Raw genomic sequence first — 25,751 nt, forward strand, 5'->3', positions numbered from 1 at the left:
ACGTGCCGAGGGGAATAGACAGACAGAAGGACACACTCCCACGCACAGTAGCTCACACACACACAAACACACGCACACACACACATTTTTGGCAATTTCCTGGCATCTCATCTTGTTCGGCCTACGTCTGCATTCCCCGTTGCTGTCGCTGTCGCTGTCCTGAGCGTTGCCTCAATTTGACACTGATGTGCCAAATGTGAAAATTCTCTTTCACTGACCGGCCAAACAACCGACCGTCGGACCAACCAACTGGCCAAGCGGCCATTCAACTAAGGCAAAAACTGCAAAGAATAATGAAAGTAGAAAGTGAGATTAGTTTCACAAAGTCGACGGCTTAATGCTCTTTGCATGCAGGTATTTAGACAGACAGTGAAAGGAAAGGGGAATTGAAAAATATAAAAGTGGTAAAAGAGAATGCACAAAAAGTAGTACAAAGAATAAATACTTAAACTGAAGGCAGTGTTGGAAATAGAGTTGAATGTAATGTAAGATAGAAAATGTTGGAAAGAAAAGAAAGACGAGCTAAAAAGAATGTTGACATAAAAATAGAACAAAAAGCAATGATAAAATGTTAAATACATAATACAAGTTTCGTTTACAATAAAAGAATGAAGAGAAGTTAGAATACAGTGAGATAAGTACTTTGAGCCAGTAAACTTTACAAAAATAAAGTTAGAACTTCTTCTAGCTTAACTCACCTTAAAGTACTTTAATTAAAGCTCAATTCGCAATTGCTAAAAGCCAAACCATTTTATTAAAACTTGTATATAAATAATTAAATATAAAAATATATAAAATGGAAAAGCTTTTAAGCAAGTAAATTTTATTATGGATTTTGAATAAAATTTTTGAAGTCTAAAAATACATAAATCAACAAAACTTTGAATGAAGAAAAAATCATTCATGTTGTATATTTTTCTAGAGTTTCAAAATATATAAATTAGGTAAGCTTTTTATAAAGCAAATATCTATGTATATTTGTATATATTTAGTGTTAAAATTATATAACTTTTTGAAGCTTCTAATGAAGCAAATGTCATTAAACTTGTACACAATTTTCACAGTTTAAACATTTATAACTTGTCTGAGTGATGACAAAGCAAGTTTTCATTGCCAAATTTCAGCACTCACTTAATTTGTTACACATGTCATGACAACATCAACGGACTCGCACAGTGTTTGGGGCAACGGTCGTAAAAACGTTGTAACTGTAACAGCAAAAGGCAGTGTTGAAATGTAATTTGGCAAAATTTTTGCCGGACTGCATTCGTTTGCTATTTGCTAGGGGTATTCGCCAGTGTTGTGAGTGCGAATGTCTGAGTGTGTGTGTCTGAGTGTGTGTGTTGGTTGTGTTTGATTGTGTGTATGTTACAAGCGAATGAAACTCAATCTGTCTGCCTGCCAGTCATGGTCTCTTCTCTCCCCCACTCTCTCTCTCACTTTCTTGTCTATCCAAACTCCGTCTCTAACTTTAGCTCCAACTCTAAGAGTGGAAATAGCCCTAAAACACGAACTCGTGCGTTAGTCATTTTGGCACTTTCTCATGCTGTCAGCTCTTCGAGTAACGCCTACTTTTTCAGCTTCTTTTTTTTCTCGTTATTGTTGTTGTTTGCTGCTATCTGTTGCCCTGTCGAATGTTCTTACTATTCTTGTTGTTGTGTGGCAGATTAGTATAGGGATTCGTTTTTGTGTTCATCCGGCTTGTCGCTCGGCTCAAGTTCGATTGTGCATTTAATGTCAATTTGCCAAAGGGACAAGGCAAATGTTTGTCGGCCCAACACAAAAAAAAAAAACACAGTAAAAATAAATCATTAGACAGGCGACAGCGAATAGAGACAGAGACAGAGAGAGAAAGCCAATTACAAGCTGTAATTAGCCGCCCTCTTAACACAGAGGCAAAAGCTAGTTAAATTTCTGGCAGTAGTTGTGAAACTTCTTGTTCCTTGTGGCATGTGCAAATCAGCGTTTTAATTAAATGTGCTTGTAAATTATGAAAAATGTATTTGAAGAACATTTCGATGCGGCCATTTGCTGGAAACTCATTTACAATTAAAACAACATTAATTTTGCGCTAATATGACCTCAAGCAGTTTGCAGTTTTTTGGGGGGCGTCACACACAAAATTTAAATTGCCAGAAAGTGAAGGCGCAGAAGGGGGAAGGGACAGAAATGGGCAAGCGAAAGCGACGGCCTCTGGCCACAGAAAAGTAATTAAATTACGCTGAAAAGCAGAAAGCGCTCACTCCTCCAACAACAAATCACCCTCGATGAGAACCTTTCTCAACCCACTTTCCACTTTACGCTTCTCTCCCCTCCATCGCTGTGTTGCACTGTTGGAAACAACAAAAACTTAAAACGCTTAGCCACGCCCACAACGCTTTCATGCTGTGCGAAAATTTCGCATAATTGCGTCAGCGAGCACATAAATTGCCAAAGACAGCAGCCCGCGGCAAGTGGCATGTGGCATGCGGCATGTAGGATGTTGCACGTGGAGAATGCGGCCAACCATCGAGAGCAGTGACAGCAGCAACAACAGCAGGCGAAAAGAGAGAGAGAGCATAGGGAGTTTAATCAAACGATGCACTTTGCATGCGCATATGTCAAATGCTGCAAAAAAGGGGGTGAGTAGAAGGGGCAGGCAACAACTCTCCCCCAGTTGCAACATGTCCTTGCATCGATGGCATTGTCTAAGTGTGCGTCGGGGTGTTGCACGCAGCCTGTGTACCGCTGCTGTTGCATGGCTGTCACTCTGCGAGCTTGTCATGCGTTTAATTTTTTTCCCTCCTCTTCTTTGCATTTCTTTTTTTTTGCCAACTTAAATTACATTAAGCATGAAATATTATGCTAATTATGGCTGATTTCATTTCATTTAACGCACGACGAACAGCGAACACACACAAAGGACTTCGACTCTGACTCCGACTCCAACAGGAGACACACAAAGAGATCCTTGCAGCAATGTCATAAAAGACAATGCAAATGAATTAAAATTAAATGGCACAGCACAACACACAGAAAAGAAGAGACGAGAATTGAAATTGAAATTGAAATGTAATGCAAAGTGCCACGCCCCCGTACTTGAAAGTGTGTGTGTGTGTGTTGCGCCAGCGGCTGTCTGTCGCCAGCTGACGTTGCATGTTGCACGCTGCGTGTTGCACGTTGCTGTTGCCATTTTTACCATTCGCTCTCTGGCTGACTTTTTGCATCATGCGCAATTTTATGTCAAACGTGGCGTATGCGTAATTTTTCATTCCCGCGAGTGAGAAAGCGAGAGGGGTAACAGCGCAACAGTTCTTTCCCATTCCACTTGAGCATGAAAATGAGAAATTAAATTATTTGCTGCTAATGTCTAGAAGAGTCGAAAAGTGGTTGCAAGTTGAATGGGGCACGACGACGACGACAACGACGACGAAAGGCTGTTGCAAAGTGCGCAGCGGAAATGATACAGCAAAAAGTGAACGCACACACACCAACACACACGCACACACACATGTGGCACACTCGCACACACACACATGTGTTGCCGCCTGGCCAAATGAAAACTAAAACTCATTTCTGCCAAATTAAACTGAAATGTGCCCCAGCCGTGGCAACAGCATCAACATCAGCATCAACGTTGTTGCCACCAACAAAATGAGTTAAAAGCAGTCACATGTGTGTGTGTGCGAGTGTGTGTTGGTGTGTGTGTGTGTGTGGCAATGCTCTCGCATCTTAAATGTAAAATTAAAAGGCATTTCCGCAAAATGTCAGCGTCATATTGTAAAACATGAGTATTTAATTAGAAAATACTTTCAGACTGGCAACAGAACTCGCAGTTTCCACTCGAGTTTGCCCCTTTCCTGTTAACAGCTTGCCCCTTCCTCCTTCCCCCTTCCCCCTTTCCAGTTGAGCTTGGCCTTGTCGATACATAGAGAGGAGGCGTGCTAATGAATTTCAGCGAAGAGTTTTGTGCTTTTCAGCAACTTAACATTGCTCGCATTTGTTGTACAAAATACCTTTTTCCTTTTTGCGCCGGTCTTAATGGGCAGAGGCAAGCGTGGCAAGCAATGCAAGCGCGACGCGACGCGACGTGCAACAGCTGAAAACTTTGCATGTATGCCGCATATTAACACCGAAAAACTACGAAAAACAAGGGAGCAGGAGAACTGCGAACAGCGCCGAATGTGTTGCCTTAAATTGCCAGCTACAAGAGCAAGTGAAGGAGCGAGACTAGGCACAATAACAAGCCTAAGCAAGGAGTCAGAGGAAAACAAAGAGCAAGCTTGAACTAGGACTAAAAACAGCAACTATGCCAACAGGAAGCGAAGTTTAGGCATAGCACTAGAAGGTTTATTTAGCATAGAATGAGAAGAAGGAACTGAAACGAAGAAGAGAACTAATAGACACAGTTGGGAAGAACAATTTTGGTGGAACACTAACAGCTGAACACTGGAGTTAGAATTGAGAAAAGAGAACTAGAAATTTGCTGATGGAAATGGGAGTTCTTCAACAACATATGCGAAAAAGATGGCTACAAAGAAGTTCTAGAAATTTAAGTTGAGTATGAAGAGGTGACTATATGTTAAAGACTTTAATGTTACAATGAAACCGAACTTAGGCTGTTAAACTGGGAATAGTGTAAGGAGAAGACTTGAAAGACTTAAAAAGGCAGAAGAAACCAAAAGCAAGCTATTAAGTTTAAAATATTCTTAACTAAAGAAATCTAGATTAAGTAAATAGAGAGAGCATAAATAAGCTGACCAAAAAGTCTTTTATGGCAGAAGAATCCAAATTCAAGTTGTATACATAAAAAGAAAGTTAAAGATCAAAAAATATTTTATGGGCAACTAGTTTGACAGCCAACTAAAGAAAAGGGTATTGAATGAATGGAGAAATTGACTAAATTCTTTGCTGACTGAAGGCAGCAACTCAGTAAGCAAAACTTAGCCAACGAAGAGCGAAGCTAACAAGTTGGCAAAGCAGCACAACTACAATTACAACACGCAGTAGCTAAACTATCGAGGAGAGAGGAGTTAGAGTAGTAAAGGCTAGAGGGGAAAGGGAAAAGGGAGGCCAACAGCTAGCACGACCTGATGGCCGTGCTAATGGCCACGCATTATTCAAAGTCTCGTTCTCAGATTGTCGAGTGGGATAAGCAATGGTTGTTGTTGTTGTTGTCGCTAGCATGGTTGTAGTTAATGTACATATATAAAAGAGTGGGTGAGGGTGGAGACGGGGTGCTGTGGCATGCGGCATGGTGGCGTGTAGGCTGCATGCTCTTGTCCACTGGCCATGTCAAAACTCATTTGCCGTTAACGAGCAGCCATTGTGCTCATAAAAGGATTATTTACAAATCACTGACTTTTTCAAAAATTGTCAACTGCAGGGCTAAAAATACCAGGAGTTCTTCTTCTTCTTCTTGCCGGTTGTTGCTGTTGTGTCACCCGTTTGTTGCCTGTCGACAAATTCTCTCTCTCTCTCTCTCTCTCTGGCAGAATGCTTTGATCTACAATTTATGAAATTAACCCTTAAGTGCCATCACTCCCCCATTCCTTCGCTCAAAGCGAAAGCCTTAGGCTGCCATCATCATGGACATCAACATCAACATCGTGATTTCAGTGAATATAACTTCCAACTTGAAGTTGATTTCTTTTAGCTGATTACGCGTCGAAGGCAGTCGAGGGGAAACCGGATGCAATGCCACTGATTGTTGTGACTTTTTGCAACTGGATTTGAATTCAGCTTCTATTTCGGGGTGAAGTTGTCGTATCTTTGTTATGACTGAAACGCAAATTGACTTGCATTCCATTTGACAACGACAACGACAACGACATCGACAAACGACTCAGAAGTCAGCGAAGCAACGTTTTGTGCCTTTAAGCCCATTTAAAGTGGAGCTAAGCCTGGCAGGCAAAAAGAGGTGGAAGAGTAAATTCAAAAGGTGGAAGCAGAGAAGTGGGAGCTATATGGCTGGACCCTTAATTGATACCTTTGTTTGCATTGCGGTCACTCTAATTGGTGTTTGCATGCGGCTTTGGAGACTTGTGCAAATACGGGCTGACCAGACACAGAGACAGAGGAGAGAGACTGAGACTCGAGGCTGTTCTTTGTAATTTTGCGTGCGTTCTGTTTGCTCATTAAACGCTTGCAGGCAACAAATAGCGTCAACAACAGCAACAACAACAGCAAAGCTTTTGCCCATAACAAGCAATGTCATCAATTAGCAGAGTTTGGCCAAGAGTCGAGTGCCAAGTTTGCGCAAAAAATTGACAAGCTTGAGCGGAATTTTGCTGGCATTTTTGCGGTCTCTTAATGAGCAAACGTGAAGCGAGTGAGATCTTTTGCCTGTCTCTGGCAATCTACATGTCACGCCCCAACGCCTCCCACTATCAGCTTTACTTCCTTCCCTCATTCTCTGTGTTGATGTGGCACTTACAAGCACACATGTCAAAAGTTATTAGCCCCCGTTGCGCTCAAATAATTTGTTGTGCCAGAAAGCTGATTACTAAATACATACAACACAAATAAACACAAAGTCATTTTAGCCAGAGCTCTACGAGTAAAGTTGCCTCAAATAACAAGCATTTGGCTGCCAACAAAGTTTTGCTTTGCTTCTCCTTCTCCTTCTACTTTTATTTTTTGGTCTTTTCTGCTGCTGTCATTGCCAAATCCTGGCACGAGCTCCTTCGTCGGTCGATTCGCTGTCAATATCGATGCTGGTGGCAACATCTTCTTGCCTCATAAGCAGACAACTTTTGCAGCTGTCCTGCTCCTTCAGTTGCTGCTGTCGAGCTACGTGAGGGCGTTAAACTCATACATCACTTTATCCTTTATCCAATCTCCTGTGTCGTTCCATCCACATCCATCCAGCAGCAGCTTCTTTAGCTCCTTCTGCTACATTTTCGCACATTTTTTCTACTGCTGCTAGGGATGTGTGTCAAGAGTTGCCAATAAAGCCGGCGCGCAATGGGCGCGCTGTCGAACTATTGAAAATAAATTTATAACGCATACGTCATGTGAGCGCCGCACAATTTTGCAGTTTATTGCATTTGTCGCTGGCATTGCAAAACTTCAATAAATTATTTTATTGCGACAGTTATTTTGTTGCCATTTTTTTTATGAATCTATTCGAGTACTCACTCACACACTCACACACACACTCGTACAGTTATTTAGCTATGAGTCGCGTCTACATAGAAACTTTTGCTGCTGTCATTTCGCATTGGTTTTGGCTTGGCAGCAAATTGCAAATGACTTTATGAGTTTGCCGCTTGACAAGCTGGCAAAAAGGACATCATCATCATCTTTCTCTCTTGCTCTCTTCTCTTCTATATGTATTTATTTATGTACTCAACATGCTTATGAAATTGATTCTCCCTCAGCCAGCTGCCATCAACTTGGAATTGCATAATAAATTTGTGCAGAATGCATAATGAACTTTTTACATTCATTCGCGAATTCATTAAACTAGATATTGCTTTAAGCGGAGATCACTTTAAGTAGCATTTTCTATACATTTCTAAATGCACAATTTAAAAATGTTTCCCCAAAAAACAGTGTAGTATCGAAATACTTGGTTGTCTTGTAAATTGGTTCATAAAAATGCCAACAACACTTTTGCCAGCCCATCAAAACTTGACACTTTTTCGTCGGCAGACGACGACGAAGTGTCCTTAATAAAGAAAAGCAACAACAAAATAAAGAAAAGAAGAAGCCAGCTAGCAAATAATATGAACAACAACAAGCAACACCTTCGTTGCCTTAAGGGCTCATTGTGAAATTACCCACAGAGGGGGGAAGGGGGAAAGGAAGAGGAAGAGAGAGAGAGAAAGGGGACTGACAGAGAAAGGACCTTAGCCAAAGGCTACAAATGAAAAGGCTTTGCTGTGCTGTGGCAGCGCCGAGAGGCAATAAGTAGCAAAAATTACGCTAAACGCAGCAATTTCCCGCTAAATTACACGCACACACACAAAATAATATAGGTATGTGTGTTAGCTGATACTTGGCTAGGAATATGGCCAGGTAGAAGCATAAAATTCAACTATAAATAAAGCATAAAATACTGAGGCGCAAGCTGAGGAAAGTGTGGCAAAAGAAATGAGTCAAAGAAAGAGGAAAAAGATATAGGATACAGACGGAGAGAAAAGTCAGAGGTAGAGGAGACAGAGATAGCAACAACTCAGGCATTTTATAATGCGCCACGCGTCGCACAAATGAGTAGGCGACACATGGTGGCAAGAAGCGGCGGCAGGCGAAACACGCGTCTCGTCAGTTGGAAAGCTGTCAATTTTCCCAGTGTGATAGCAAGAGGAAGGTAGAGAGAGAGAGAGGCAGAGAAAGAGGAAAGGCGGTAGGGATACGCGGGGCGTGCGAATTTTAATGCGTGTCATATTTGATTGATGCCCCAGCGTCATGTTGGCAATGCTTGGAAACAATGTCAAGAGTTCAACATGCGCCCCAAGCGCCCACTTCCAAGTGTCACGCCGGATTTTAAATAGAGAGAGGCGGCGCGTAGAGGAAGACTGTATAAGGGGAGGGGGGGTCATGCCCCTGCAGGTATGCAATGAAAAAGTGCGCTGCTTCACACTCCTCCGCGTGGGCCAATTTCAAGTTCCTTGCAAAATATCATTTGCCTGTCATTGCGCGGCAGTTGGAGTTCTCTTTCCTGCTCACTGTCTGCTGTCTCTCTCTCTAGCTCTCCCTCTCTTACTCTCCTGCATTCCCTCTCGCTCTGCGAATGCCTTGCTGCTGCTCTACTCGTGTTTATTGTGTGCATGTTGCGTAATTTAGCGCCGTTTCTTGCTTAACAATTTTATCGCTCTTTGCTTGATTTTTTCGCCTTCAATTTGTGGGGAGGGGAGGCGAGGAAGGGAAGCAAGAGGAGCAGAGGAGGCAGCGCAAACTGACGCAATTTACTGCCAAGAGGCAAAAGTGCCATGTCGTCTATGAGGCTGAGCTGTAAATATTTGCACACATCGACAGCAGGGGGCTTTTTACAGCTGTGTCGAGACTAACACACACACACATACACACGTGTGGCACAAGTTGGAGCCATAATTTATGCGAAGACAAACGATGTGCGCTCGAAGGCTCTGCTGGATTTCTCTCTAGTTGTGTTGTAGTAAGTGCATTAGGCGGTTGCTTTTAGTGCCCCAAGGGGGCGTCGACTTAATAATTTGCGCGAATTGGCGTCAAGCGGCAAACTAATTTGAGTTAAGCGCATTGCACATACAAACACACACACACACACACACACACACTATCACACTCACACACTTACTGTAGTTTATTGTAGCTAACTTCCCAGCCCGTTAAAAAGCATTCATAACCCAAGAATTAAATCAATTATTAAACCCCAAGTTGCAACGCCAAACATCAATAACCTCATTTAATCGCTCATCGTTAATCGTTAATCGTAGTTTTCCCCTCTGGCCTTCTCGCACCTCTCACCTCTCAAAAAATCCCTCACTCACTCCCCCACCACAAAAATAGTTGCCTCTCGAGGAGTGCGAAGTAACACTGTATATTTGCTGTGCTTCTCGTTTTGCAGGACGGACAACGCGGCCATTTAGAGGGTCTGGCATCGGTCTATTGTGAATTGTTAATGGCTCCCTTTGGAGATATTTTAAGTGCTTTAGAAAATGCTAGACAAGCAGCTTGGGCGGAACGCAGTCCGCTTCATCCCGCCGGCGGCAGCAGCGGCGGCGCCAGCGGCAGCGGTGGCAGTGGCCTCAGCGGCAGCGCTGGCTGTGGCATTGCCAGCGGCAGTGGCATGCAACAGCGCCTGCAGCATGGCCATCGCGGTCATTCGACGCACGGCGCCGGTCTGCCAAATAGTCATAGCCAGCCCATTTATGTGCCAGGAAAGTACTCGGTATGTATTCGAAACAGAAACAGATACACAAACAAGCAGCAGCACAAAACAACAACAAGATAGGCCCCAAAAGAAAATTTATTGATGTTGGCGTTGATTTGGCAAATTCTAAACGTATTCAAATTAAGCAATTGTTTCAAATTATATATATTCGTGTTGTTGTTTTGCTTTTTTCATTTTTAATTTTTTTTTGTTTCCAACTGCTTCTGTTGCATGTTGCACGCTCTCTCAACATTGCTTAGCATTTTGTCCACCTTACAGTTTTGAACTCATTTTGTTTTCGTTCAAATTTCACAGCCCTCCAGCTGCTTGTCCGACAAGGAAGAGGACGAAATCTATGGCTTTGGCTATGGCGTATTCGCGCCGCGAGTGGCACGCGGCGGTTTGACACAGCAGCAGCATCTGTTGCAGCAGCAAACATTGCAGACGCAGCAGAGCATACAACAGCAACAGCTGCAGCAACAACAGCAGCAGCAACAACAACATCACCAGCAGCAGCAGCAACATTTACCAATTGTGCCAGGACAACAGGCGGCAGGACAGGCCGGAGTTGGACCACATCAGCATCAAACACTCCCGCCAAATGTAGCGCATTTGAATTTTGTGCAACAAAAGTGAGTTTTGTCCACGCCAAAAGAATTGTGGCAACAAATTTGCATTAATTCTCTTCTCGCTCTCTATCTTTTTAGCTGCCTGAGTCCACGCTCTGCATATTTCTATGAATTCCCACCGACAGCAGGTGAGTGCAATTAACAAAATCTCGCACAGCTTAAAGTCCCTTGACTAATCCCAAATCCTTTTCTACTTCTTCTTTTTATAGAGGGTCGCGAGACAAAGAAGCGCACAACGTTGGCGCGTCTGTTGAAAGGCTTAAAAACTGTCAATCGAAGGGATCGCAACAATCAACAGAATGGCGCACAAGCTAGGGTAAGTACACCCAAAAAAGAGGCAATCCTCTTCTTGGTGAACTGTGGCAACTCTGGCTACAAGTGGGGAAACTCATTTTAGTCGAAGAGCTTCGGTTTTATGACCGCAAGCAAATTGTTTGTCCTTTTGCCTTTCATTTAAATCAACTGCGGTAATTCTTTCAATTTATTTGCGCAGAATTTCAGTCGCCCCTCCTCTCCGCCCTCCCTCCTTCAATTGTAATTCCCCCCTCGACAGTCCCCGCTCCCACTCAATCGCCACGTTTTTGTTACATTCCGTTTCTTGGCCTCAGTTTCGTTGTTGTTTTCGTTTTTTTTTATGACTTGCTGCTGCGTCTTGGCTGCTGTACTTAATCTTGGCCCCGGGGACATGTAAATTTTTATGCGAGCTACTCCCCCGTGTCGTTGCCCCTCCTCCTCTTCTGACTCTTCATCCCCCCCGATGAAAAAGGTTAAAAATTTGCGACGATGCTGCTGTTGAGAAGCTGCTCTGTCGTTTTGCCTGGCGGCCATGTCTACATTGCCATTTCTTTTCTCCATTTCTTGCTACTGTCATAATGTGGAACTGCCACTGCCACAGCTGCCACAACTGGTAGCTGCTTCCCAGTTTATCTGTGCGCACTCCTCGCCTCCTCACAAAGGATTCATTCAGCGCTGAGGCGCCTTTGATTAGAGTCGACTCGAGTCGAGTCGAGTCCTGCCACCTTTTGGGGGGAACGGGTGGCGGCAGAGCCAAGTAGATGCCACTATTCTTGACTCGAGCAGCTTGCTGTGCATGCAACACAACGACAACGACAAAAGCCAGTGCCTGGCAATGAAACTGTGGCCAAAGATAACGCTGCGACGGCGTCGACGCTCATAAATAAGCAAGGACATGCATAAATTTTTCAAAAGCACGAGTGCAAAAAAAAAAAAAAAGAAACACAACAAAATAAACAAAAATAAATAAAAGAAGCAACGGCGGCGCCCTGTGCGAAAATAAATAATAAAGCGAATGAGCGAATGAAAATGAAGCAAGGAGCAGAAAGGAGTCGATGGGAAAGTCGTGCTCGGGCACCAGATAAGCGCAGGAAATGACTAAGGATATGCGCCTAAGTAGCAGCATCCTCATACAGCAAAGAGCCAAAGAGCAAAAAAAAAGAAGAGAAGTGAAATAAAAGGCGAGCTCCCTTTCAAAATATAATTAAACAGCCACTCACCTGACTATGGCCATGGCCATGTGTTTTAGCCCATTTCGACCTGACCCCCAAAGCTGACTCTTAGCTGATTTGCTATTTATGATAAGAAAACAAACGCATTAGAGGCCAAGACACACTGGTAAAAGGCAGAAGAAGAACGGGAAAGGGGGAAAGGGGAATACTGATAGGGTCGCGAGGGTTTCGCGACCCTCGTCGTGCACTCTGACTCGTTATTAATTAAAAATTAAAGCCCCAGCTGAAAGGTGTGAAATACAAAAATGGCGTCGTAATGGCGATAAAGCACGTGGATCCCCCACTCAACTCCTTCCTCCCTCCTTTCTCCCACCTCCTTCTCTCCATCAGCTGTGGCAGCCACAACTGATTTATGAGTCTCTTTGCTGCGTCCCAACCTCAAGCTACTTTCTTCTCCAGCGGCAGGCTTCTCGTTCACCTTTTGTGCATATTTGAAGTCTCACCTCGCGTCGGCCCGAGTTAATAAGCTGCGAAACTTTTGCGCCAATTGAATTGGAAATTGCTTGAAAATTTCGAAATTGAAAATTGAAATTTTAATTGATTTGTGAACCTTTTTTTTCTCTTATTTTTTTGTGTGTGCACTTTGCAGGCAGCCAACGATCGTCTGAGGCACTTTCAAATGATAAACGGCGGCGCTGGTGTGCCACAACAGAGTTTCGAGGAGACAATCCATAGGGTAAGTTGTACGCGGCGTATACGCAATAAATATGTATGGCGAAACTAGCGAACGAGCGAGCAGAGCGGCAGCATAAATATTTATGCTGCAAAGCAATGCGTTGTTGCAAGCGGCGGAGGCAACAGCTGCCACTGCAAACAAAATTACTTCAAAATAGTTTACAACAACAAGAAAGTTGCATACCACACCGCACTTATAACATGCTACCACCCACCCACCCTCAACACACGGTGTTGCAGGTAGCTGTTGCTCGTTGCTCGTTGCATTTGCAATGCAATTTCAACACGAAAGCTGCGCACCTTGCTTCCGAGCACGTTTACCTCCAATGGCAGCTGAAGCAACAACAACAACAATAACAACAACAACATGACTGTGCAAAGTAGATGCATGCAACATTTAAAAGTTCATTGCCGTCAACATTCATTATTAATGACAGCGCGAGTTGCAAGGAGCATGGCAACCAAAAACAAGCAACAAAATGCAATCAACGGCGACAACAAACAGACAGCAACAACAACACCAACATCACCAACATCAGCAATCTCACAACAGCTGCAACGAGCTGCATAATGCATGCAACAACGCCCACGCCCACGCCCACTCGCTCGTTCTCGCTCCCGCTTTCCACATCCAATTGTGCTGCACGCATGTTTTTCACACCGAAACAAAAAAAATAGAAACAATGAAACTTTAGCAGATTTGCAACTTGCAAAACTGTTGCAAGTTATGAGTCTATTAAAATTTGTTGTGCTGCTAAGTGCTTGCAACAAATACAAATGCCATAATTGCTATATTTTGTTTAATCCAATCTCTTTTCATGCAGTTAAAAGTACAAGAAGCAATGCGCAAAAAGGAAAAGTTTCAACGTGAACATGAAGAGGTAAGTGAAAAAAAATACTTTCTCAAATTGAAATAAATTCTGATAATTCTTTAAGAATTTTGCGCAGACTTTAAAAAAAGTTGAAATAAGTTTTAAATTATTAAAAGTTAGGTTTGAGCTCAGAGTTAAAGGAAATCAACTTAAAACGTTATTTTAATAATTTCAATTTAAACCCTGACTTGTTGACACAATAATTAAAGTATATACTCTGCAAACTGTCAAAGATATCAAAATTGAAATTGAAACAATCATAAAACGTTTTACAGCAATAACAATTACAAGCAGTTAGTTAGTTAGTTGGTTGACCAAGGCGACTGTAAAAGAAATTTTTATTGCCATCGATAAAATATGCAGAGATTAAATGGAATTCTTTGCTTGGCATTTACTTGGACTTTGCTTGTGTAATTTGCACTTTTTGCTCCATCACACATCATATCAGTTATGCATGCATGTAATGTATACGATACGTATACGCAATATTCTAACATATCCATATCCGTATCATGCATATTTAAGGGCTTACAACCTGTGCAAAAGCTATTAAAATAATTTATTTTTTAACATAGCAAAAGCAATTATTCTGTTGTGGCAAAACATGCAAAGCAGAGACAGACAAAACATGACACTAACACACGTGTATTTACACCTAAGAACACACACACACATACATAAGTAAAGGGAACACACACAACTGCAAAAACAATAAAGTGTAACGTGGCAAATGATAAACTTTTTGTCTGTCATAAAAATTATTCTAGAAAATTTCAAATTTGCCACAGAGAACCCAAGCAAAAGGATACGTGCCCAAAAAGGTGCCGCACTAATTGCCTCAATGTGTGTGTAAAAGTATGTGTGCGAAAGTGTGTGTTTATATATAAATGCTTGTTTATGGAAATAAACAGTAAATGAAAGGGCGTGGCTGGACTTGAGTAAATGTTTTATGCCAAGGTCCTTGTTAGACTGTTTGCTTAAAGCTATAGCAATGTGTCATTAATACCCTATAAATATGACAAGTGAAAGCATTAGTGAAATATATAGTAATAGCTCATTATACGCTTAGAATGTAATCAATAATTCAAGCTAAATGCTTATATTTAATCAATAATTATTTCATATTAGAGTAGGGCACCAGATTACAAAAAATGTTGGTAAAACAGGTGCTTTAAACTTGGACAACAAATTTTTGCATATGCCAATTATATAAACAACAAAAAAATAATAATAAATAATTAGTATAAAAGCCATAGAAGTTATCTAAGCAATATTGCTTAAAACGTCTGCTACTATCGGATTTGAGTTTTTTCTTTCTTGACTTAATTTTCAATTTTTTTTATAAAACTTCCAATGACTAAAATCCCTGCTTTAAAAATACTTCAAGCTGAACTCAGTTCATTTCCGGGTACAGCTCTTATCTGGCGCATACTTATGCACTTGCTTGGCCATGTTGCTGATGACCATTCTCCACTAATATTCACAGTTAATTATACAAAGCAGTTATCAGGCCAACGATGTCATATTCCAATTTCCATTTCCAGACTTAAGCCCCATAGTCATAGTCATAGTCTCTTCAATTTCGTACCGAAAATGCAAAATTCTTGCAGTTGCCAAGCGCACACAAACACAAAAACATAGAAGAGTGTAGAGCAAGAGAGAGAGAGGGAGGAAGAGATAGATAGAGAGTGAGATAGCAAATGCGTTGCTGCACGACAATTTGTCTGTTTGCATGTCGACGACGTGTGCCGCCTAAGCAACGGCAATAATTTTTGTGCATAAATGAAAAGCATACACTCACTCTCTCACACACACATACAAAACACACTCTTACACACACACACACACACTCACAGTGCACACAACGACATTGTTGCTGTCCATTGTCATTGTTGTTGTAGTTGCTGCTTAACTTGTGCAAACAACTTGCTGTTTGTCTAATTGTAATTGCTGTTCTTGTTGCCACTAGGCCGCCTCTTGTTTCCCTTTCTGTCCACTCTTCTTCCTCTTCTTGGTTGCCAGCACAGCTGCTGCTTATTTTCCATTTGCCCAGAGAGAGAGAGAGAGAGAGAGAGAGAGAGAGAGAAAAATGTATCATGCTTATGAAATATTTATAGTATAAGCGATGGGGCAGAAGAAATGTTGCGCCTGCTGCCAATAGTTACTTTGTGTGTCCTGTGTCCTGTGTCCTGTGTCCAACCACAGCACTACTAAAAAGCGACACACAGACAAAGAGAAAACGTATATCGAGCAGTCAATTAAGCACAGCTCTCTGCAGCAATGTGATTAGCTTTAAGGCAGCAGCAAACAGCAGAAGCAGAAGCAGCATAAATTTACAGCACTTCGAGTCAATTGTCGTCGTCGTCGTCGTTGTTGCTGCAAAACATTTAAATGTATTTTTAATGTTGCTGCCCCGAAAAGCTTTTAGCTAATTTTTATGCCACTTTTACTGGCATTTCTCTTGTTGTTATTTTCTACATTTTCTACATCTCTGACTGGCCCTGGCATCCTTTTTTTTTCTCTAAGTTTTTTTCTTGCTTTTATTGTGACTCACACACATGTCTCGTAGAACATGGCCATGGCATGTTCTTAAATTAGTATTCAACACATATTGCGCTATTATGTTGCAGGACAGAGGCAACAACTCGCAACAGCATCATTTCACTTGTGTGCACTGAAAATTGTTTTAGTTTTCAAATGGAATTTTGTAATTTTAACGCCTTTGCCGTTTGCCTTTGCCATTTGCCCAGGCAAAGCTCTAAAAATACTTCTATGTATAAAAACTCAAGCGAAATGGAGAGAAATAGAGGGATGCCCCTAAATGCCACGCCATGTGGCAGCTGCTGCCATTCGCTGACAAATAAGCTAAAGCTTCGACTTGACTGCCAAAGTTGAGCAAGTTTAGTTTTTTTTTTTTTGCTTCGCAGTAGTCACGTCGTCTGTTCAGCATAGACTAAGTGTCTTGCTTCGGCACAACACTTGCCCCACATAAAAAACGAAGCAGCACACAAAACTCGGCACCTAAAAACATTTGTCAAAGATCATAAAGTGCACTTCACTTAGGCGACACACATTTTATAGTTTTCTTTTTTTTTAATATTATTTGCAAACATTTTTCATACATTCATCTAATTACTTTATCCTTTTTGTTTTGATACTTGCAGATCTTGCGGGACATACGCCAAGGACTGCTGCAAATGAGTCGAGGCGAGGGACGAACGGGTAAGTTGTGCAGCTTTGCAACAAAGTAAAGTGAGAGTCTCATTCCCCAGCAAAAAGAAGCAAATTTCAATTAAAATGCGGCACAATTATGAGCCTTGGACTCCCCAAAGTATGCAGTAAAAATTGTGCACTCCAAATATGTTGCAGCTGCAGCCAGCTAGCAGACTTCAGACTCTGCTGCTACTGCTGCTGCTGCTTGCCACACATGGCTGGCTGGCTGACTGAGCGTCACATGCATAAGCGAGCATAAAATCTTATGTCCGTTTCCGGTTGCAACAAACTGTGCAACTTTTTCCCCATTTCAAGTTTTTTTTTCGTTTCGTGTGTGTGTGCAACGTTGCGTTTAATAATATCATGTTGCCCCTGCACATTTTTCGTTTAAAGCCTGCAAAATGCTTCATCCCCTTTTCTATTCCCTCTGCTGCTCTCTCACTCACCCCTCTAACTAAGCCACATCGCCTCACAGTCTATCCCTTTGCAGATGACACTTATATGTACGATGAGGCGCTGCGCAATGGACCTGGTGTTGGTATTGGAGTCGGAGCTGGTGGCATTCCCGTTGGTGGCGCCGCACATTATGCGGTTAGTGCGCTGCACCATCAAGGTCATTGGTACGATGAACCGCCCTACGAAAGCGATCCCGATGATTTTCTCATGGCCGGACTCAATTGTGGACCAGCGGCAACAATACAGGTAAGTCGTCGCCCTCTCTCTCTATCTATATATATAATACTGCAAGTCTGTGTGTGCTTTGTGATTTATGTGCGCGGTTTGCCAAACACTTGCGCCCACTTAAAGTAGCTGCCGCATTCGACTTCGACTTCGATTTCAAGTTTCCTGTTTATACCCGCTACACACTTGGGTAGAAGGGTTTTATAAATGTAGTATTATTTCAACATACCATGTATATATTTCGGTATATTTTGGTATTTTAATATAATATATTTAAATTATAATACCAAACCTTTTCGGTATATTTCTTTTTATTATTTTTAGTATATGATTTTGGTATATTTAAATGATAATACCTCACTATTGTGCTTTCAATAAAAAAAGTTATTTTTAAATGCCATTTAAAATATATTTCAGTATTTTTTTGGTATATTAATTTGGTATTTTTAAAAGAAAGTTCCACACTTTTATGTTCTCATTGAAGACAGGTATTCCACATTCGAGCACTCACACTCAACTGAAACTTTCTTACTTGTTTTTTTTTCTTTACGACTCGCAGCCAATTCTCTTTTGGCTTCCACAATGTCGCCAATGCAATGCAATCAGTTCTCCAGTTTCTACTTTTGGATTTATGCGGCACATTCGTCTCTGCTGTTAATCCTGCTGGCAGCCACGCCCTCTTTTGGGCCAACTCCCACTCGCTGCTGTGCCTGTTACTTTGATTTCTCTGCGGATTTCGTGGAAGTCTTCGCTTTGTGCTTTCAATTTTTTTTTTTTTTATTTGCTTTATTAAATTATACGCTGAATATATTTTTGCCTTTCTCGCATTGATTTCCAACTTCGATTTGTATGTCCTTTGGCATTTTCTACTTCTACTTGTGCAAGTCTTTTCGCCAGTTTGAACTTCAACTCACTTTATTTTTATTGACAGCGCACAGGAAAAAAAAGAAAGTGCATAATTCTTGTTGACTTGCGCCCAAGTTGCGCTCGTCGTAGGCGACGTCTTGAGACTTTCTTGCCTTTGGCTTTGCACAAAATATATATTTTTCTATATACATTTTTTTGTTTGCGGTTCTTTGTGATGATATTCACAGAAGTTGCGCTTTTGTCGATGCGCATTAGATGTACCCCCAAAGCAAACGCAAACGCAAACGCTTACCTCCTTAGCATTTTGAAGAATTTTGTTTTCTTAGTCAATTGAAATCACTCAGCTGCGATTCGATATCCTTGAGGCCGCCCTTTGCGGCCTTTTCAATTTCATGTTTCACTTTGATGTGGCAATACAACAACAACTAGGAGTGGAAAGGCACAGGAAAAATTTGTTTAGCACAAAGTTTTTGCGGTTTGCGCAGCACTTTAGCGGACCTCGATAATAATGTTAAGCTAGCAATTGTTGTTGTTTTTGTTGTTGTTGTTGCTGCTGTTATATTTGCCCAACAGACCGCAATCGACTGACTGTCGAACTGGACCCAAAAAAGTCCTCAAATAGAAAGCTGCCCTTCTCGCTTTGATCAGACGCAGAAAAGTATGCTATAGTTTTTTGCATAGCAAAGAGGCATATTCATTATCCCAGGCATGGCTATTTTATGCGGGTTATCCACAATGCTAACATGCAACATTCTTGTGTGTTGCGAAAACTTTGTAATTTACATGTTGTTGCTTGCCACAAATGGTGGCGCGTTTACCTAAATTGAGAGAAGTGTGCGCCTATCTCTGAGTTGCCTTCAAATTGAAAGCAACAACTTTGCAATTTCCGCTGTATGCGAATAAACTAAATTTAAAATTCCATAAAACCGAAACAAAACAAAAATTTGAACTGAACATGGTGGCTAAAAAACAAGGAAAATCAGAGCAGAGCAGTACCGCAACAGGCTAAAATAAACTCAACTCGCAAAACTGGCAACACGCCGCGCATAAACTTTTATAACTTTGTTAATTTTTCATAATTTTGTTGCTGCTGTGTTGTGAGGGGGCAGGCAACAACAACTGCTACTTGAACACATTATGCCGCATGTTTTGCTTACATTTAAAACTCATTCACCAGCTCATGCTCAACTACTACAAGTCAACCATCTTTTCTGCTCTGTTCTCTCTTCTTTTGCAGGGTGGCCGTGTACGGTTCTCGAACAACCGCGAGAGTACGGGCGTAATTTCATTAAGATCCGCCGGAGATATTTCACTGCCACAACGCGGACCGCCGCGACGAGGGCTTATCGTGCCACAGCAGCCGCCAAATCCGCCGACAATAATACCCTTAACGCACGCCAGGTGAGTGTACAAGCAAAGTTTGGGGGGGTAGATGGATGGATGGGTCAAGTGGTGAGAGGCTGATTGCCATTATTATTTGCAGTTGAGTTTATGACTGCGGGGCCAAAGGGCAAAGCATTAATATTACAGCAGAGCAGAGCAGTAGCAGCAACAGAGGCAGGCAACAAAACATACATAAATTGATGACTGTGTCAGGCGGTTATCTGGCGATATTTGGCAATTGCAGGCGAACCCTTTTTGTCTGACCACTCACACTGGTGAAAACTCAGTGAACTACAAAATGTGCCACAAATGTGTGCAGTGTGGCATGAAAAGGCCAAACATTTAGCCCGGCAAACAAGCCAACACTAATAGTTGACCAAAACGAACCAAAGCAAAGCAATCAATGAGCTAAACTCCTTCCCAACTCTCCTCGCATTTATTTGTCAATGTGAAAAGGTGCGCAAAAGGATTGAACCCGACCCGAAGCAATGGCAAAAGAAGAAAAAGAAAAAAAGGTAGCCTCACTTCATTAGTGCTGTTATCAACATTTTGCAGCAGCCACACACACACACGACCAATGAAAGAAGAGTCTCTTCTCTGTCCATCCGATTGTCTGTCTGTCTGTCTGTCTGTTTGGCTGACTCGTTGACTGACTGACTTGCCACATATCGAAACGCATTGAAGCGAAAGTCATCAATTTCATATTGTTACGCATGCCACAAAGAATAAAACATTCAACAAGGATGTGGAACTGTTGTAGCTTTCTATGTGTGTGAGTGAGAGGCAGTGTGTGAGGCAGCTGGACAAACTAATAAGAAGACGAAACACGGCAACACGGCGAGCGACGTCTGCAATATTGCTCGACCGATGGCAGACAGCATCGACACTTGAATGAAATGGCATTATTGCTACTTCAACGCGGCTCCCAAATGAAGCTTCAACATCGCACGCCGCCCGGCTCTCTCTCTCTCTCATCAATCAGTCAGCCGACCCGTCGCGACGGTTGCCAGTTGCCAGTTGCCTGTTTGCCAGTTGCCAGTTACCAATTGGCAGTCGAGTGAGATGGAAAAGCGTTTTCCACACGTACGCACCACGACGGCAACTATACAAAAGACGTGCTGAAATAACTTATACGCCCGGTGCGCCGCCTTCCTTTGGGCTGTCCCAAAACAAAAAACTTTTCTCAACATACAAAAAAAAAAAAAAAATGAAAATAAATATACAGAAAAAAAATAAATATCAACATGCGAAAAGGAAGTGAAAATCTCAACAGTGTTAAAGTCAAACGGCCAACAATAACAACAACAGCAATAGGAATAAGAAAATTGAAGACGAACTTGGCAAAAGGTATAAAATATTTATTTATATGAGCTCTGCCTTGTGGACCCAAAATGGATGGAAAAAAAAAAGAATGAAGACCTTTGTGCCAAGTGTTATTATTGCTGTGTTTGTTGATGTTGCTCTTGCCAATGTTGTTGCGATTGCTGTGCACACATATTTACTTGGCATCAGAAAGTAAGATTTTTGAAATCAAAACGATGTTGGGTCTACGTTTCAAGCCCTTTTCTTTGGGCCACTCGAGGTGAAGATGTACAAATATTTGATTGAGTATACATATACATATATTTTAAATAGTTGGCAAGCAGCTGCTGACAACTTGCCACAGCTGAAAATATTATTGGGAAACAATTACGAAACTAATACGCTTCTTGACCTTCTTGACCTTCTCTTGCAGATCCCATGATCGTGAGAGTGGCGACTATGCGGGCTCCATTTCGGATTTACAAAGCGTTACCTCCAGGCTCAGCACTGTTTCGGTGAGTATACAAAAACGCATTAGACTCTTGGCAGAGCTCATTTAAGTTGCGTTTGGCATTTCTCTCGTATCTCATCCTTCGACCTTACGTATGTGTGTGTGTGTGTGCGACTCAATGCGTCGTCTAAATTGATTAAGTGCACTTAGTGACAAACAAAGTTCGCATTTAGCCAGCAAGAAGAATAACAAAATGCACCACGTAGTCTGAGACTGACTCGGAGCATAAAAACTCGAAAAGCTTTTTAGCCAAAGTTTTTCTACCAACTCTCTCTCTCTCTCTCTCTCTCTCTCGTTTTTTTTGTCTCTGTTGTTGTTCTGTTGCCAAACGACGGCACTTAAGCCAAGCTAAACGATGTCGAAATGCGAAACGATGCTTCCAACTCAGACTCTGACTCTGACGGTTGCCTGTTGGCCATTTCATTTGCAAACTTGCCTTGTCTCCACTCGAGCTTGGTTAATATGAAACGCACTCTTAACTTGACGTCTCTCTCTCTCTCTCTCTTTCTCTCTCTTGTAGATTGGCACCAACAATTGTACAGCACGTTACCGCACGCTTAGCGGCGGCATCGGTGAATCGCCCTCGCTGTCGCCGAGTCCATCATCCGATTACGAGGACATTGGCGCCACACGGCATGGATTGCCGCCCAGTCTTGTCGCGAAGGCCAAAAAGAATGGGCTGCCACACAAGGCGAATACCATTTGCCAGAAGGCCATGGTGCATCATGTAAGTTAATTAATCACTGTAACTCTGTGTGTGTGTGTGTGCTCGAATGAAATGTAATTAGCTTGACATTTACATACGATATGCTAGGGATTCGAATTTTCGTGAGCAGCCTTTAATCCTTGCAATTGGTCTACGCCTATGCAAAAGTCAAACTCTAAACCGAAAAACCCTCGAAAATACTTTCAGCCAACGAGGCGTTGAACATGCACTCTAAATGCAAATGCCAGTTAAATGAGTTTTTATGCGCGCTGACGATGGGTCAGATTGTTGCACATGGTTGTTGCAAGCCTTTATACCCAGCCTGTAAATGAAAAGTAAAAGTCCATTTGCAGTGGCAACCAAATGAAAAGTTAAATAGAGTCAAAGTAGATACTATAACACAATTTCACTTTAAATATTTCTTTTAAAGTATCTAAAGTAATTACTAAAAAAAATACTATTGAACTTTAAGGAATCCGCACAAACATTTATTAAGCTTCTATGCAATCTGCTCCATTTAAGATCTTTGCTTAGTGTCTCTTTGTTTTCTCTCTGTGACTCGTTTGTTGATGATGATGTTGATTACGATGATGATGCTGATGATGAGAATCTTTATGCATATCGGGCAGTATTTGGAAGTTCTTGAAAGCATAGTCACGTTTCTCGTGATCTGTGCTGAACACTGCTTTCTGCACATTCGATGAGGGACTGCCGGTTGTTTTGAGCCATTCCTTCATCAGATTTACCTCAACGCGTGGTCCCTCAATGTAGCCCCTGACTGTGCCACTCGCTGTGTTCATGCACCAACCACGCAGTCCGAGTGTCTTGGCTTTGATCTCCGCATGGCGCCGAAAGTAAACGCCTTGCACTTTGCCAAACACCTCAAATTCACAGGCAAATACAGAAGCCATGCCTAAGCTTACATGCTGTTCATCGAATTCCTTAATTTCTAAAGAAAATTTTGTATAATTTTATAAAACATTTGACACTTAAAAATCAGCTAGAAAATTTCCTATACAGAGCATCTTTTAGTCGTCTAGTTTGACATTGAAAAACTCTTCGCTATGTTGTCGACTTTACGTCGCCTGCAACGCAAAATGTTGCAGACAACTTTGATGTTTGTTTGCTGCAAGAGTTGCACAACTAGCTGAGCAAGGGAGGGGGTGGGAGTGGATAGAGAGTTGCAATCGGCGCCTAGGCCTGTTGACTAACGGTTGATATGAACAAAGTTTTGTGTGTGGTAGCCACAGCACAAGGCAAGCAGCTCAATTTCGACTGTCAAACTTGCCTCCCCGACAAAGCCAAAGCGGAAGCGCCGCAGCCAAATCCAAAGATCCCAAAAAATAGAAAGAGAAGAAGAAAAGCCAAAAGGGGTTGTGTATATGTGTGTGTGTGTGTATGTGTGGGAATTTGTGTGGTTGCATTAAACTTTTTAATGATTTAACTAACAAAACTTTTGGACTATTTCTATGCGCTGCTTCAACATGCAATTTATTGCACAACATGGACTTGGACTTGCCCCTGGACCTAATTCTGGACACGGACACGAACACGAACACGGATGATGATGATGATGACGATGCAACAAAAACAACAACAACAACGACAACTTTCACTGCAGTCGAACGAGATGCGTAGCTCGCCAAAGGAAATTGGCGCATTTAATGAGAATGGACGAAACTTTGTTGCCACAAAGGATACATCGAGGGATTTCAGCAATTCCCAAGATAATACCGACCGTGGCAGCATGAGCGATCAGGCGTTTGCATGTTCCGCCAGTTCCGTTGAAAGTTTGCCCAGCGCTTCCGGTTCAAGTAAGTATTTTCTCGCACAGCGAGTGAGTGTGAATGAATGCGAGTGTGAGTGTGAGTGTTGTGAATGAATGAATGTGTATGTGCTTACAATTTAGAGTTTTGATTTTGCTTTCTCTGCTTCTCGGTTCTCGGTGCTCGTTTCTCGACTTTGGTTGCAAGTTCGCCTCAGCTGGCGGTTTGTTTATAAAAATTCCCAGACTGCCGCCACTAGATTGGTCTATTAACAGTTGTTGTTGCTATTGCTGTTGTTGCTGCTGTGGTTTTCTGCTGCCGCTGCACAATAACTTCAAATTTAGCCAAACTTAATGAATTTTTAATGCACTTGCTGCACAGTCAAGTGGCAAGCAGCAAGAGGCACGCTGCAGCTGCAATGTCTGGGGCGTGGTTAAATAAAAGGGCAGACGTCGACGTTGCTGTTGCTCAGTTTTTAATGAACAAAAGTTTTAGCTATATGCGCAAAAATCTCTCTCTCGTCTCTCTTGCTCTGCAACAAATAAAAAACCATAATAACCCAGCAACAACAAGCAAAGGCGGCATCGAGGGCGTGGCTGAACAGGAGTAACTTTGAAAAGTGCAAGAAAAAATACTTTATTTTTATGTTAGAGTGTGTGTGTGTGTGTGTGTGTGTGTGGTTAGGACACAAAGCAAGGATTAGCCAAAAGCTTTGGCCAGAAAACTTCAAGTGCTTATTTAAATATTTTTTGGGGCTTTTTCGGGGCTTTGTGTCTATGGCTCTGTGTGTGTGTGTGTGTGTGTAAAAATATTTGAAAAGTTTTTAATTAACCAAACGAATTGTTTGACTGTATGTGTGTGTGTGTGTGTGTGAGCTTTTTTGGCCAAAATGCCTTGGCCCCTTGGCTAATTGGCTGTGGGCGCATTAATTGGAAATTTGTTTGGGCAAAGTTCCAACAAAAATTTTTCGGGAGTTGAGACAAATATTTAAACTTGAGACGAACCATTTACCACTTGCCACTTACCATCAACCATCAACTGTCTAACATCTACAGGCACACAAGCTCTGGTGCGTCCGGGAAGTCCGCATAGCTCCATTTCGGCAGAGGATCGCAGCTCGCTGGCGACCATCTGCAAGGCGAAAGCACTTGTCGACAGCCTGCCCAATCCCTACGACAAGGACGCACTAAAATTCAAGGTAAGCAGGCAGACTCTCATTCTCTCATTTTCCACATTTCAACTAATCCACCAACTTTATTTTTTCTCCACTTTATAGAAGGGCGAACTCATCGATGTGCTGTCGATGAATGCCTCGGGCATTTGGAAGGGTCGCTGTCACGGTCGTGTGGGTCACTTCAAGTTCATCAACGTTGAGGTGCTGCCGGAACAACGCATGAAGAACTCCAGCAGCAAAACGTTGGCGCCCGCCTCTCGCCTGGCCAACAATGGTGGTGTCAATAGCGGACCGAGTTCGGTGGAGGATCTGCTGATGCGTATTGGACTTAAGGAGTACACGTCGGTGTTTGTGCTCAACGGGTAAGTGGTGTAGATGAAACAAATTTCACAACAAATTTTTTTGTTGGATTGTTTCACCTATCGTTCCATTTGCAGCTACGAGGATCTCGAACTGTTCAAGGAACTCGAACCGGCCGATTTGGATTATTTGGGCATCTTGAGTCAGGAGCATCGCGCCAAGCTGTTGACCGCAGTGCAGCTGTTGCATGACATTGAATGTAAGTTGCATCTCAACCTTAACCTTAACCTTAGCATTGTCACCTCACTTCT

At 42.2% G+C, this 25,751-nt stretch overlaps 2 protein-coding genes across 6 annotated transcripts in view; one reads left to right on the plus strand and one right to left on the minus strand.

The window, feature by feature from the left end:
- Positions 1-25,751, plus strand: part of LOC117574355 (sterile alpha motif domain-containing protein 5) — a 159,834-nt gene that overhangs the window by 131,249 nt on the left and 2,834 nt on the right. For 2 of the 5 annotated variants that reach the window (XM_034258184.2, XM_034258186.2), the window contains exons 3-17: positions 9,530-9,853; positions 10,151-10,467; positions 10,543-10,592; positions 10,674-10,780; positions 12,580-12,666; positions 13,490-13,546; positions 16,702-16,759; positions 17,226-17,452; positions 19,536-19,699; positions 21,417-21,498; positions 22,015-22,221; positions 23,822-24,014; positions 25,022-25,164; positions 25,243-25,502; positions 25,578-25,699. In XM_034258184.2, the coding sequence (XP_034114075.1) occupies positions 9,530-9,853; positions 10,151-10,467; positions 10,543-10,592; positions 10,674-10,780; positions 12,580-12,666; positions 13,490-13,546; positions 16,702-16,759; positions 17,226-17,452; positions 19,536-19,699; positions 21,417-21,498; positions 22,015-22,221; positions 23,822-24,014; positions 25,022-25,164; positions 25,243-25,502; positions 25,578-25,699 (2,398 nt within the window). The remainder of the gene's footprint in view (positions 1-9,529; positions 9,854-10,150; positions 10,468-10,542; positions 10,593-10,673; positions 10,781-12,579; positions 12,667-13,489; positions 13,547-16,701; positions 16,760-17,225; positions 17,453-19,535; positions 19,700-21,416; positions 21,499-22,014; positions 22,222-23,821; positions 24,015-25,021; positions 25,165-25,242; positions 25,503-25,577; positions 25,700-25,751) is intronic. The other 3 variants (XM_034258185.2, XM_034258187.2, XM_034258188.2) reach the window with 2 other exon arrangements.
- On the minus strand, positions 22,673-23,211 carry LOC117576761 (acylphosphatase-1-like). Its single transcript, XM_034261807.2, has one exon. The coding sequence runs from the start codon at positions 23,109-23,111 to the stop codon at positions 22,731-22,733; it is 381 nt and encodes a 126-aa protein (XP_034117698.2). The 5' UTR covers positions 23,112-23,211; the 3' UTR covers positions 22,673-22,730.

The sequence above is a fragment of the Drosophila albomicans genome, chromosome 2R (genome assembly GCF_009650485.2).
Source record: "Drosophila albomicans strain 15112-1751.03 chromosome 2R, ASM965048v2, whole genome shotgun sequence".
NCBI classification, from domain to species: Eukaryota; Metazoa; Arthropoda; class Insecta; order Diptera; family Drosophilidae; genus Drosophila; species Drosophila albomicans.